This window comes from Anolis sagrei, chromosome 5 (assembly GCF_037176765.1).
Source record: "Anolis sagrei isolate rAnoSag1 chromosome 5, rAnoSag1.mat, whole genome shotgun sequence".
NCBI classification, from domain to species: Eukaryota; Metazoa; Chordata; class Lepidosauria; order Squamata; family Dactyloidae; genus Anolis; species Anolis sagrei.
The window spans coordinates 15,339,969-15,354,620 of NC_090025.1; the positions used below are offsets into that span (position 1 = coordinate 15,339,969).

At 38.0% G+C, this 14,652-nt stretch overlaps 1 protein-coding gene across 1 annotated transcript in view; it reads left to right on the plus strand.

Moving 5' to 3' along the window:
• BMP2K (BMP2 inducible kinase) overlaps window positions 1-14,402 on the plus strand; it is a 47,410-nt gene extending 33,008 nt beyond the window's left edge. The window contains exons 15-16 of the mRNA XM_060779351.2: window positions 3,761-3,874; window positions 12,153-14,402. Coding sequence (XP_060635334.2) covers window positions 3,761-3,874; window positions 12,153-13,594 — 1,556 coding nt within the window. The 3' untranslated portion in view covers window positions 13,595-14,402. The remainder of the gene's footprint in view (window positions 1-3,760; window positions 3,875-12,152) is intronic.
• Window positions 14,403-14,652: the final 250 nt, after the last annotated feature.

Genomic DNA, 14,652 nt, shown 5'->3' on the forward strand with positions numbered 1-14,652 from the left:
CAAGGGCCCCACAGTCTGTTGTAGAAAGAACTCTTTCTGAGCATTTGAGGGCAGAAGTAGACCAGCTGTGTATCTTGTCCTTCTGTCACAACAGTGTGTGCAATAGGAACCTAATTGTTTAGTACTTGTAAAACCAAGGTTATCTCTTGAATATTTGGATTTCATGAGTGTCCAGTGCAAAAAGAAGAAACAGGATATTTAACGATAGAAAGCACCACTCAACTGTTTTCATTACTTCACTTTACAGTTTTGTTCTCTTGCACACCAGAACAGGAGATTCTGTGATTCTGGAATGCCTTTTGAAAATGCCTGAAAGAGGGGAAATAAACTAGTACATTATGTTAATGTTCTGTAATGTCTTTCAGTGGCTTAATGTTAAAGGCTGCTTTATTGTTCAGACACAACATAGTTGAATAAACTTTCTTCAAGTCAAAATGCCAGTGTGTTTACTTCAAATCACTTGCTCTTCTGCTTGTATTTTTTTTAATACGCAGTTTTCATAAAAATGAATTCTGGACTAAAGTACTAGACATGGAACAGGATGGAGTCCTGAATGTAGTACTAAACTTGATGTAGTACTAAACTTGATTGTGAGGTCTTTCAGATTTTAATTGAGATGAACTGTGAATATACTACTGATACTTCAAATGTTACACAAATTTGGAAAGTTCTGTAATCTTACAACTTCACTTGACTATGCTGTATTTCACCAACTGACAATGTTCAATATATGATATTTTGTATACTCTTTACCAAATGTTACTGAATTAAAGCAACATGAAGTGGCATGGTTGGTAGATCCCAGTCTTACAATAATATTTAGCTAAACTTGATCTAGCAGGATAACTTTCTGGCCCTGTTGAACTGGAACTCACTACATTCATCACCTGGCTGCTTTTGTGCAACATTGTCTAGGGAGCAACACAAGTCTCACTGAGCAACTTATAGCCTTCCTTTTCTGAAAAGTTGCATTTCAGAAATTCAGGAAATTGTTTTCAATGCTTTTTAAAAATGATTTGATAAATGATTTCGGAAGATATCCTTGCTGGTTTTGTATGAGGAATTGAGCTTGTGTTAGAAACCTAAAACTGTGTGTTTTTAAACTCCTTGATTAACTGCTTTTTTGTGTTTAATGCTGTATGGATCTAAGAGGAAGTTAATTTTCTACAAAAGAGCAAGGGGGCAAAAGAGAGACCTCAGAAGGGCTGGTCACTTATTAAAAAGCTACAAAAGTGTGGGATGGTAAAGCAGGACTTTGCACTTGTACTTTTGTACTGGTTTTATAGCTTCTCTTGAACAGGTTTACTATGTCATTTTAAACATGTTTTCTGTGAGGTTCCCCGGGCTGTACATAACAGCTACTGTGTCAGGGAGATGGAGAAAGATGGAAAAGAAAATTGCATCTGGTAGACACCAATATCAAAAAGATTTCTTGTTTCTACAAAATTCCTTGATATGTTGAGCCATATGTGTGTTAATATGAAATTATCCCTAAAAACTGTATTTCAGTCATTGTTTAACTATTGTGTTCTGCTCTGCTAGTAATTGTACTAAAATACAGATCTACAAATATAATTTGGGATAGTTCTGGAAGAACACTCAGACTAACCTGTCGTCAAGTGGCAAAGTTGTGAACTTTGTCCATGAGTTGGGAGAACCCCAGTTCCTACTTGCCTGCTTCTGTTTTGCTTAGTGATCTAAGGAAAAGAAAAAAGATATCTGCATTCTTCATTGCAGTTTGATGCATATGTTGACTGATATACCAATTGAATAAATATTCTTCCTTTCACCTTGTGCTGAAGACAACATGAGTCTGAAAACGTCATCCATCATCCTAGCATCATAAACATTTTTTTCATTGTGAAAACTTTCACTATTCAGACTACCTTCTGTAATCCTTTTTGTTGGTGACATTTTACTCAGAGCGCCTAAGATAAAACAACAATATTTTCTCCTGTTAATTTTGTGGTGTTTGGATCTATAAAATATTAACATCTACAAAAGTTTTTGTTTTTAGCAAAGACAAAGCTCTTTTTGTATTATTTAACTATGTATTAAATTCATGCAGCATATGTTGATTAAATAGCCTTGTTTGTAAGTTGTGCTCTTTACTCGTAGAATGATGCTACAGACATCATACTTTTCTAAAGCACTTTCCTTTTAATATATAACAGAAACCTTGCTGCATTGAACATAACTTGATTATATTTTTTCTTCCTTACTTTCTTTTAGAAGAAGGAAAAAAACTGCTAAGAAAAGTTAATAATTGTCTTGTTTTTTTTAAAATGCAGCCAAGCTGTTTACTCATTTAAAAACTTGCATAAGGCACATTTTTCATGCACTGTGTTTAAAAAAGACCTGCGACCTAAATTGTATTGTTACTTAACAGTATATATGCTGATTAAAATATTTACATTCTGCTGTCTTCGTTTATCCCTGGGTGCAGTTTCCATTTAACATTCACTATTTGTTTTTCAAGTATGAAATAGTTTTTGTAGATTCTTATGCAAGCTCGTTTTCTCTGATCAATTGTGGCAACTATAAAAAGAAAGCATAGACTTGGTATAAAGTTGGATCCTGGCTTCTCTCAAATAGCACAGGATGATACATCTCCTGGAGGAAAGTAAAGGGAGGTGATTTTGGTGGGTTCTTTTATTTGTGCAATTCCCTGAAGGATTCAGGGAATTCTGTAACAGTGTGTGTGTGTGTGGGGGGGGGGGGGGGAGGGGGGTGATCCATGTACTGAAGAGGAAAGGAGCAATCGGTGGAAATGGTTCTTCCTGTCCCATAACAGGAACTGCTGCTTGATTTCAACCTCTTTTGTGAATAACTCTCTGACATAACGCAGTGGTTGATCTAGACCTGTTCAGTGGTGCCCTCCAAGGAACTGTTCCTATGGGATGTATTTAGCATGTTGGGCTGAGATGACATATACATGTGGAAGCTTTGGAATCTCAGGAGGAGCTGCTGGGGGTTGCAGTGGGGAGGAGGGCACAGAAAACTGTTCTTGTGTGAACATTCTTCTCATGGAAGATGGTGTGATCTTGATTGGAACAAAATATTGATTGTCGGAATGGTAAAACACTTTGAAATGCTACATATTTAGATTTTTTAAAGGAAAGTTTGAAAAAAACATGGTTCTCGATTTTCAAAGCCTTTATTTACACACTGCTTGCATTTACTTTGTACTTCAGTTTGAACAGCAGGATCAAAGTTAGAGCCAAGAGAAGAGTTGTAGCAAAGTGGAAAAGTGAATTCGTTTACAAAAAAGCTTTGCTTAGTCTGAATCTTGACAGAAATGAGCAGAACCTGAATGTCTGCAAGCTTTTCCTCGGAGATGCTATGTAGTTATTGGGAGTTCTAAATTATTCCAATTACTTTTGCTGCGTTTGACCAAATCATAGAAGCTTGAAATCGATTATTTGGATATTATTGAGTTTTACATCTTCATTATAAAGACATGTTCTTTATGGCTACTTCATATGTATGCTACACTCTGGCTTGCAATTTCTGGAATTGATTTTGGATCCTGTTGAGTTGCTGGATTAAATGATGTTATATTGACAAATATTTATATACATAATGCCATACACATAACCCATTTAACCCATTTATGTGACTGAGTCTTGTAGTTAGAATTATAGGATAACTAATCTTTAGAGCAGATATTTCAAGAGGCTTTCAAATAAAATTTTAATTGGCTTGAAAAGCTGCCATTTTTATTTTACTTTTTTGTTTTGTTTCATTTTTATTTTTGCAGACAGGCTCGAGGAGAGGAGAACATCCTCAGATAAGAATGTGGAGACACATTCTGCTCCACAGAACCATCCTCCCGAAGATCCCTTTGGTTCTGTACCTTTCATTTCTCACCCAGGCAAGTTACATTATGTAACATCAGTTCTTTTCATGTAATATATCTCTTGATGGAAAAGTGGGTCTGGTTAAATGCCATCATTTCTTTTCTGAAGTCTAACTTTCCTAAGAACCATATTCAGTCATTTATTTAATATTATGATAATTCCCTTTGCATATCTAACCCAACCTAAAACCTTATTTTTAATGCCTGATAACTAACATCTACCATCAGTGAACTGAATTCTAAAAGAAAAACTTACTAGAAAGTTAATTGTGTTACATTTGCATTTAAACTGTATATATTTTTAACTTTCTGCTATAGTCACTATCCTGAACAAGCAATAGACAAAATTGAGACTAAATTGTGCTACTTGCTAGCCTGATAGTTTTTAGAGAAAATGGGGAAGATCTTTCAAGTTAATATTTTTGAGGATTGAAAATTGCTAGACTCTTAACTATGTTATTTGTTTGATCTTTATTTCTTTTTTGGTAACATTCTTGGAAATAGCCACACAGTTTGCATCACTGTACTGGCTTTTGTAAATGAACCTTAGCTGCAAAGGTTCACTGTATTTGAAATAACCTATATGTCCTCATTTTTAAAGCATGTTAGGTTTTAAACGGAAATGTCTTTAGTTATACCAATCATTCTGTTTAGCATAAATCTTTATTGTCCTTGTTCTTTGCTACCATCATATTGCATACACTCCTGCATACATTTCTTTAGACAGCATCTATTAATTGACTGAACATTATTTTCCATGCTCCTTTGTCATCTAGATATCTCTAATAGACTTTCTGTCCCTTTTTTATGAAGGTGTTGGCATTTCTTAACTGGCTTCTATATTGCTACTTGCAGCTTTCTTTCATATTCTCTTATAAACTGTGGAAATTCTAATCATCATGCAGACAGTTCTGATCATACTTGAAGTCTCAAGATTCTCAGCTATTCATTTCCAGTAGGGGATTTTACTCTGCTGTACTGTTAATTTTCACTATAATTTGTCTTTATTTTATCATGCTCTACATCAGTGTGCCATGCACTGAATAATAATTGCTATTAGTTTTGACCATTTAGGCAGTTCTGATTATTTTGATTTTAGTACCTACTATTTTATACATCTTTGATGGCCTATGTAAACCCTGTTAGCTCAGAAGACTTTTTGTGAGCTCTTAACATGTAGCATGACCTTGTGTGAATGGAATGGACAGGGATCTGTTAAGGGACGGGTCCCCTGTAGAAAGAAGTATATATATGCTCTGCTGTTTAAGACAGAATAAAAGATTGGTTATAAAAGTGACTTGCATTAAAAAAAAGACAGATCCTCCAGTCAGGTAAGGTCAGATATGAGACACAAAATGGAAGGAAAATAAAAATAGCAGAGTGAGAAATTGTTAATTCAGTATCAAAACAATAATTTAAGCAGCCATGATATGCCTCAATAAAAAGGCCTTCTCAGCAGAAAAAGAGCAGAGAGGGGGCACTCAAACCTCTCATGGAAGACTCTGCCACAGTTTAGGAGTAGATGCCAAGAAGGCTCTGTTTTCACCAAAGGTCTTTGTTGGGGTGGGGAGGGGAGGGATGTTGGAGAGACATATCTGAAAAATGGTAAAATATAGGATAGGTTGTATTGGCAGATAAAGTTTTCCAAATATTCTCGTCCTAAGCTGTTTAGCGCTCTAATGCTCATAACCATCTCTTTGAATTGTGCCTGGAAATGAACTGGTAGCCATGAAGCTGTTTCAACAGGATGGTTATATTTTCCCTGTAATCATCCCCAGTCAGCAGCTTGGACACAACATTTTGAATCTGAGTTTAATTGTGCAAACACAGACACCATTGAAACCTGAGGATCCTGGCTCACATCAGGGTTCAGTAGCACACCCAAGATGCAAACCTGAGATTTCAGGAAGAATTTACCTTGTCCAGGACAGACTGTGTTCCTGTGATCTACACTATGACTAATTGGGAGCTCTTTCTCTTGTCTGGATTAAGTTTCATTTTATTCACCTAAATCCTTCACATTACTGATAACAGCCACAGGTGTAATGCTGAAACAGTTTTGTTGGGAGTTAGATGGAAAAGAGAGATCAAAATGATTATTGTCAACATATACTGAGCCCACTGAATTCCAAAACTTTTGGATGACATTTCCCAGTGATTTCATGTAGATACAAAACAGCGTGGGGGACAGAAATCCAACAGGGTAATGGCCAGGGTGCTGAACAAGTTTTGCTTGGCATGACATAAGTCAATTCCTTGAAGTACTGTAATAACCACACAACTGTGTCCCCAAGTCCCATGCCAAAGAGACGATCCAGAAGGATGCCATGGTTGATGGTATTAAAGGCTACGGAGAAGCCAACAGAACAAACAAGGACACATTTTCAATCTAGTTCCCAGAACAGGTCATTGACTAAGACAGTGGTTCCCAACCTTTGGTCTTCCAGATGGTCTGAACTTCAACTCTCAGAATTCCTGAACATTGAACAAGCTGAACAGAGCGTCTGGGATATGGAGTTCCAAACACCTGAAGGAGCAAAGGTTGGACACCACTGGTCTAGATCCTGAAGTGTGATTCTCTGGTCAGAATCCAGAAGTCAAGATGTGAAGATGTGCCAGAAGATTTAGAAAATCTAGAGATGTGTTCCTTCAGGTTTAAAAAAACCCCACATTTTAAAAAAATCTGTTGTTTTTCACTTGTGTGGTGGTCTTGTACTTGCCAGCTTTTAGGAATTTTGGGAGGGGAAGTCCAAAACACTTGAAGGACCAAATGTTGGGAACCACTGGAATAAGATGAAAGCTCTCATTCCAGGGCCAGGCCTAAAACTAGACTGAAATGTGTCTAGAAACTCGGCGTCCTTCAGGAACCCCGAGGCCACCATATGCTCTATCACTTTGTCCAAGGAAGGAATATTGCAAACTGTTTAATAATTTTCCAATATAATAGGGTTTAGGAAAGTTTTTTTCCCTTCAATAATGTCCTAATCACAGCCTGTTTTGACCCTTCTTGCAGTAAAGCATGCACTGCTCTACTTACCCACTTGGTCAGTTCCCCTCGAGCTGCTTTAAAGATCCAGAGAGATTTGGTACACATGTGCTGGTTCTCTGATCTCCCAGTATCTTATTCCCATTATCAGGCAAATTCAAACAGACCCAACAATATAGAACAAGCAGGAACCAAGGCTACATTTAATAGACAAATATTAGCGTTGGCATCCAAGTCAGAAAACATCCCATTGACTTATCTGTGGTGTATTTCCACTCTTCATAGTGAGCTACCAGGTGCTACTCTTAATTGGGCAGAGTATTAAAAAAGCCCATATCACTTCTTGATGGATGCCATTAATATTTGTTTGCAGGTGGACTTCGAGGATTTCCTTCAGTGGTGCTAAAATGTTAAAAGTAATGAGTAAAGTGCCTCCTAAGCTATAGTAGAGTAGCCTGCAATTTGACAAGAACTTAGTGCAGGCATGGACATTTGGCCCTCCAGGTGTTATGGACTTCAACTCCTAATATTTCTAACAGCCTATCTGGAGGGCTGAAGTTTGCCTATACCTGTCTTAGAGGAAGGTGCTTAGGGGAAGAATCTCCATGTTTATGGTACTATTTATATTTCGCATTAGTTTCAAGAAGAACCCATGTGAATTACAGCCAATGGTATGGTAATCTGGTTTGTCCAAATGTTTAGATATGGTTTGGGATTCTGGGTTGTAGGCCTGGAGAGCTACCTTGATGCAAGACTGGAGTTAGAGGGACAATTGGTAGAGGGTTGTATTTTCTTTGAATACACATCTGGAAGAGGGGCTATAGAAATTCTCAAGCGACAAATGCTGATCAAGGTATTGTGGAGTAAAATGTGAGTAGTGATAGTTTGGGTAAGTATAACACCTACAGAATTATAGAGTTGGAAAGATCACATGAGCCATCCACTCCATGCAGGAATGCACAGTTAAAGCACTCCCAATAGATCAGTGGTTCTCCAGGTGTTTTGGCCTACAACTCCCAGAAATCCTAGCAAGTTTACCAGATGTTAGGATTGCTGGGAGTTGAAGGCCAAAACATCTGGGGACCCACAGGTTGAGAACCACTGCAATAGATTGTCATCCACCTCACTTTAAAAGCCTCTGGAGAAGGGGACTCTAGCACTCAAGGTAGCATATTCCACTTTTGAACATCAGGAGTTCTTCCATACATTTAGGTAGGATCTCTTTTCCTGCAGCTTGAATCCATTGTTTTGTGTCCTCATCTTTAGAGCAGCAGAAAACAATCTCCTTCAGTATGACATCCTTTCAAATATTTAAACATGTCTAGACTATTATGTCTCCTTTATCACCTCTTCTTCAAGTTTCACAGATAGCAGGTAGCTGTTTTATCATAGTGGAATATCTTTATCTCTTATCACATGAAAATCTCTAATATGGTATAAGTTACAAATTGTTACCCATGCACACACTCCATGTTTTGTTAAAGGAAGGTTAATATTTAATACTTTGCAACGAGTGCTGCTACATTACATAGAATTTTTTTTCCATCTCATGTATTTACCATCTCTGTAGTCCGCTTCATTTTCCTTCCCATTGCTTCTCAAAAGAGAAATTACTTTTTTTGCATGGTATGCTTAAGGATGAATATATTCATTAATCAATGAAGGGAGCTCAGAATTCAAGAGGCAGCCATTACAGGCAATCCCTAAGTTACAAAAAAAAAGGTTATGTAGTTTTGTTGTTAAGTTGAATTTGTTTGTAAGTCAGAAAAGGGGCGTTTTTAAAGGGTATGACTAGCTAAAAAATATTTTTGTAGCTATGGATAGCAAAGGGAAGAGTTAACACCCTGCAGTGTTTGTTTTGCTGTCTGTGGCCTATTCAGAAGATTTCACCTCACATTTTGTTCCTGTGAGAACTGAATTTTGAAAAATGTCACTTGTTACAGAAACGAAGTTTGGTGGTAAAGCTTCAGAAGGGACACTTTTTCCCTATGATAACTTATTCAGGAGGGTATTTCCCTTCCGAGGGGTAGATTTCTCTCACTTCCTGTTGTCTCAGCCATGTTCTTAACTGTGAGGTGTTTGTAAATCGGATGTTTGTAACTTGGGGACTCCCTGTATATGGATGTTACAGGTTTTACATAAAGGTGTGGGGAATGCAAAATTTGCATGTGTTGTCTGACTCAAAATAAGGGCAGTAGCCAGCCCCTAAATCCATCACAGTGAGACATCTGCTGCTCTGCCTGTTGCCAAAGACTAGTGCAGATTTAGTTGATGTGTCTCAGCAATCCATGGAGCTGACATGTGGCAAATTGCTGTGAAATGATGATGGCAGTATGTTACCAATTCAGAAGGAGCTTTAAAATGGCTATGCCTCTGCTTTTGCCCAGCCCCTGAAATGATGAACTAGCAGAAGGCATGTAATTACTTCAGTTGTTGCAAGCCATTCATCCTCTTATAATCGGATGTCTGCAAAAGAACAGCAGAACAGATTTTTTTTTCCTTGAAGATTGAGATCTTATGATTAAAGATGTTCTACCTGCATTGGATTTCAGGGCGGGACGATAGCCTTATACAAGAGACAAACATGATTAGAAGTGATGTAATCTGCGCAGTACATTGCAAGCAGATGTTATACCACAAAGTTCTCCAGCTCTTCATAAATTTGGATTTGAAATGTTCATTGCGGCAGTTTGGAGATTGCTTCAATCAAATCTCTTTTTTACATGTTGATCTTAAAGCGCTTTTTTACAACATTATTATGGCATTAATTTACAAGTGGACCTGAGATTTATTTCTCAAGCATTTTAAATGTAACCATTTAAAATGAAATATGGATTTATTGGTGAGGAAGCTGAGTTGGATTTAGAAATGGCTTTAATGGTGTTTACGTGGAGGGATACATTTGTGAAATAGCATTCTGTCAGTAGTATTGATCTACATAAGAAAAGGTTAATATAGTGCTCTTTTGAAATTAAAATAGAAATAACTATTGTCTCTGTAGACTTTTACAAATGACCTCAAAAACAAATATGACGTTTAAAGTGTGTGGAAGATAGAAACAATTACAGGGGCTATATGACTTTTCAACAGAACTCCATTTAACCAAGAAAAACACCCCGATGGGTTGTCTACAGTGAGGAAGAACTGGACCATCTTATATAATTATTGATCACCGCAATGTATTAAAATAGAAATGCATGTTTTTGCAGTTTCAACGTATGTGAATGAAGGAATACTTTCACTGACCGCTCTTTGCAAATTGATATTTGAACAGAAAATGTTGTTGCTCATGTAGACACAGATTAAGCTTTTAATCTTACGAAATAATCACATCCATGTAAATAATTGCAGCATCCTAGTAAATGTTGGCGATGGCAGGATTTAGATGACATAGCTTCCTATACTTATGCATTATGGTTATTCCTTTGGGAAATCTACATCACATCAAGAGAGCAAATCCACATTTTAATTTGACTGTAAGATCAAATACACTAAACTCAGAAGAACCTGACACCAGAAGCAGATTGAAATGGGAATCTCCTCATGTTTCTATTCATTCCAGTTGTTTATCTCACAAATGTGGGTGCAGATGTTTGGAAGTATGACTGTATTTGTGGGGCAATGGAGCAACAAAAAAAAGTATGGGTACCTCACTTGAACAGTTGATAAACAGTTTAATTTTTGCATTTTTGTGATCATTACAATATTATCTTTAGCCTCTCTTCAGCTGAATAAAGTTCCTGGAATGGTTTGCAAAGATGAGTAATAAGGCCGGCCTTTCCCTCAGGCATACAATTTAAAAACCTTACAAGAAAGGTATCTGGAAGGCTGGAGGGAAAGGAAAACACAGACACAAGTGTATATATTCACTGGGGCAGAATGAGGAGAATGAAAAAGTCTTTTTTTCAGTAGTCTATCATCACCATAAAACCACTAGCCAAGGATTTAAGCACATCAGTGTTGGCTCCGCCAGTTCTGGATTGTGAATTTGGACTTTTAAGATGGTTTTGACAGGGTCTTTTGTACCTCCACACTGGCTAAAAATGCAAAGTAAGACTAAATTTACACAAATGGAGAATTAATGACTTGGAGTAGTTCAGGGCACTGGCTTAATAGATTCTCAAAGGAGGTTTTCGGAAGAGGTTTTCAGATTCGTTGGTATATGGATAAAATCAGGAGATATACTTCTGGTTTAAACAAAAAAAAAGATGTCAACATTGGGACCCCATGTTTATTGTGATGATGTGAGATACAGACTGGTGCCTCACAGCAAAATAGGGTTAAACTTCTTAACAGAGTAAAGCGCTTTGGGAGAAATAATACTTCCATATACAAATATGGGAGATACATTTCGTGCAGACGTCCACCAAGGAAAATCAGACGTGGAAGGGATTTTGGAGAGAATCTAGTCCAACTTCCTGCTCCAAGCAGACTGCAGATTGTTTTTTTGTAATAGCATTCTGGAGAGAGGGGACAGTAACAGCAACATATTATTATCTTCTTGGGCTTTATAAGAGTGCTAGAAAATACTTTTAAAATTAACTTTCCAAGCTCTGGGTATGGTTAGTTGGACTAGTCAACAGAATCACAATCACAGCTTTTGGGAGAAGGGTTTTCAGGAAGATATTTAGACTGGATATTTAAGATTGGAATGCACATCCTCTATTGCTGTTCCCACAACTAGGAAATCAAGAAAGATTTTGTTTCCATGCCTGACTTTGCAAGCTTACCAGAGGCAAGCAGGATGAGCTCCTGTCTGTCAGCTCCACCTTCCCATGCAGGGACATGAGAGAAGCCTCCCACAGGATTGTAAAACATCTGGGCATCCCCTAGACAACATCTTTGCAGACAGACAATTCTCTCACACCAGAGGCAACTTGCAGTTTCTCAAGTTGCTCCTGACACAAAAAAGCAAAAAAGCAAAAAAACAAAAACAAAAAACAAACCAAACAAAAAAAACAGAGGCAATATTTGTCTGCCTATTGTGGCAGACCATGGACTTTCAGTTTGATTCAATCAGTTAGATGATTTCTATATGCACAATGGGTTTTTTACAAGCCTATTTAAAAGGATTTTTGAAATTGCAGACTATTTTATATATGAATCACATAATGCAGTGTTTGCAGAAGTAACTGCACAGCAAGGATTTGAATCTGATTTCCATTCAGCTGACTATTGCTGAGTTTGGCTATACTGTCATTCAAGAAGATACCATCCTTCCCATTGTATAACAAAGGGGAATTTTATGTGTGTGTATATAGTAAATGGTAAGTAACTGAAGTTATTGTGTATTCTTCATCCTTGTAGGTTCTCCAGGAAGTGAAATTAATAGCTCAGCCAGCAATATAGAAAGCAAGATAGAGAGTCCAACCAAACATGAAAGGCTAAACCAGGTTGCTGAGGACTGTCAGCCTGGAAAGAAATTGGTGGAAAGACATACAAAAAAAGGAAGTGATGAATCGGAAAGTGATTTTGAATCGGACCCCCCATCTCCGAAGAGCAGTGAGGAAGAGGAGGAACAGGAGGATGAAGAAGTTTTGCAGGGTGAGCATGGAGATTTTATGGATGACAATTATACCGAACCAGAGAACTTTGGCCAGCATCCTCTTCTCATGGATTCTGAGGAAGAAGCAGAAGATGAAGATAAGCAAAGTTCTGATTCTGATTCTGGTCACATTAGGCCTATAGAGGAGGTGCCTGGTAGTAGATACAACGAAGAAGCTGGATGTGTTGAGACCAAGGAGCCTATTTTACAATGCTCTACGTTGTCTGAGATGCCAGGTACAATGACTAAGGTGAGTCCCAAACAAGAGTTTGATGTCTTTGGAGCAGTTCCATTCTTTCCTCTTCAGACTCAAGAGCCTAAACAAAAAGATAGCAAAGATTTCTCTCCTCAAGCTGCTTTTCCAGGCTCAGCACATGATCAGGATGAGTTTGATGTCTTCACCAAAGCCCCATTTGGCAGGAAAATGTCTCAGCAAGATGATTTGATTTCAGGTTGTGAAAATCAGCCTATTCCTATATCTCCTATATCTCCTGTGGATGTTTTTGGATGTATCCCATTCCACCCTTCCTCTGTTTCAAAAAGTGACGAGAGCAAAGAGGATCTCTTTGGGCTTATCCCATTTGAGGAGATAGCGGGAAGCCAGCAGCAGCAGCAACAGAAAGCAAAGCAGCAGCAACGGAATCTGCAAAAACTCTCTTCTCGCCAGAGACGCATGAAACAGGATGGATCCAAAACCAATGGAAAGCGCCATCACGGCACCCCAACTAGCACTAAGAAGACTTTGAAGCCCAGTTACCGTACACCAGAAAGAGTCCGAAGGCATAAAAAGGCGGGTCGTCGGGATTCCCAGAGCAGTAATGAGTTCTTGACGATCTCTGATTCCAAGGAAAACATTAGTATTGCCCTGTCTGATAACAAAGACAGAGTGAGCTCTCTGCAAACAGAGGATGCTCTTCTGGATCCTTTTGGAGCCAAGCCTTTCCACCCTACAGAATTGGTGCGCCACCCTCAGCATCAAGGACTGGGCGATAACCGTGGGGATCACAACACAGTTGTTTCTAGCAGACCTAGACAGGGCTCGCTGCTTGGCAGTATTCAGTCTGGCGATGGACTAAAACTAACAGATGATTTTGGGGCAGTTCCTTTTACAGAACTTGTGCCTAGTATGGCATCACAACAAAGCCAGCAACAGGCAGGAGAGTTAGATCCATTTGGAGCTGCTCCATTTCCTTCTAAACAGTAGATTCTTCCAGATGTATCTCTGAATTATAGACACCACCACAATATCCATCTGGCTGAAATAAGAGGAAGCTATTTTTAAAAATTACTACATAATTCATTTTCAGTTTAAGTATGGCATACAGTATGGCTATAGGGTAAGCGTTTTCAATAAGAACAGTTTTTTCCCCAAAAGAAAGGTTATAAATCAGTTACTGTGGCAAATTTTTTATTCACCCACAACCATTATGCCCTTCCTGTGGTGCAGTTATACTTCAACAAATAGATGGGAAAAAATGTGTACCGTAAGTGGTCTGATAGGACAGGATCCATCAATGCAAACTTGAAAAAAATGCCTAAATAAGAAGCTCGATGTACTTGGAACCGATTCACACTGATTAATCTGAAGCTTTATTCTCTCTTTAACATCTTGGAGCATCAGTTTGTTGGCTTAAGATTGATTCCTACAGCATGTTTGAAGATCTTTCTTTATATATGTATGCCAGAACTCTGCTTTTTCCAGTAAGTGCCATTAACCTGAAACAGGGATATCTGTAACTCTTTTAAGATTTCAAGAACTTGGTGGAGTACTCGAACAAATTGGGAATGTTGAAAGGAAATTGCAGTACACAGCTGGAGTCACACAGTCCACTTCAGAAGAGAGACTCATTTATTTGTATGTAGTATCTGAAAAGACAAGGGCGAACAGAAACCAAGAAACTTGTAGCAAGTTCAGACCTGTAAAATTTTTTTACCCAATGTCTAGTTCATTTAACTGGGCTTTTGTATTGCAGATAAACTATGTATGTCCTAAAAGTGGTTTTTTAACCCCCTTCCAAGATTTCTCTCACTTAATGTTTTTCATTCTCTCACAATATTATACTTCCAAGAGTTCATGAAAAATATCTTTAGCTCTAAAAATATCCCTTGAAACTTGAATTTAGGCAGTTTCAGTGAAAAGGTATAAAACTAGAGGCTGTATAAAAAGTAATGCTGATTTGAGTGTGCTACCAGTAAACTGCATAAACCACCAATGCCTTACAACTAGGACCACCATGTCCTGTTATAAACTTACCTCTGAGC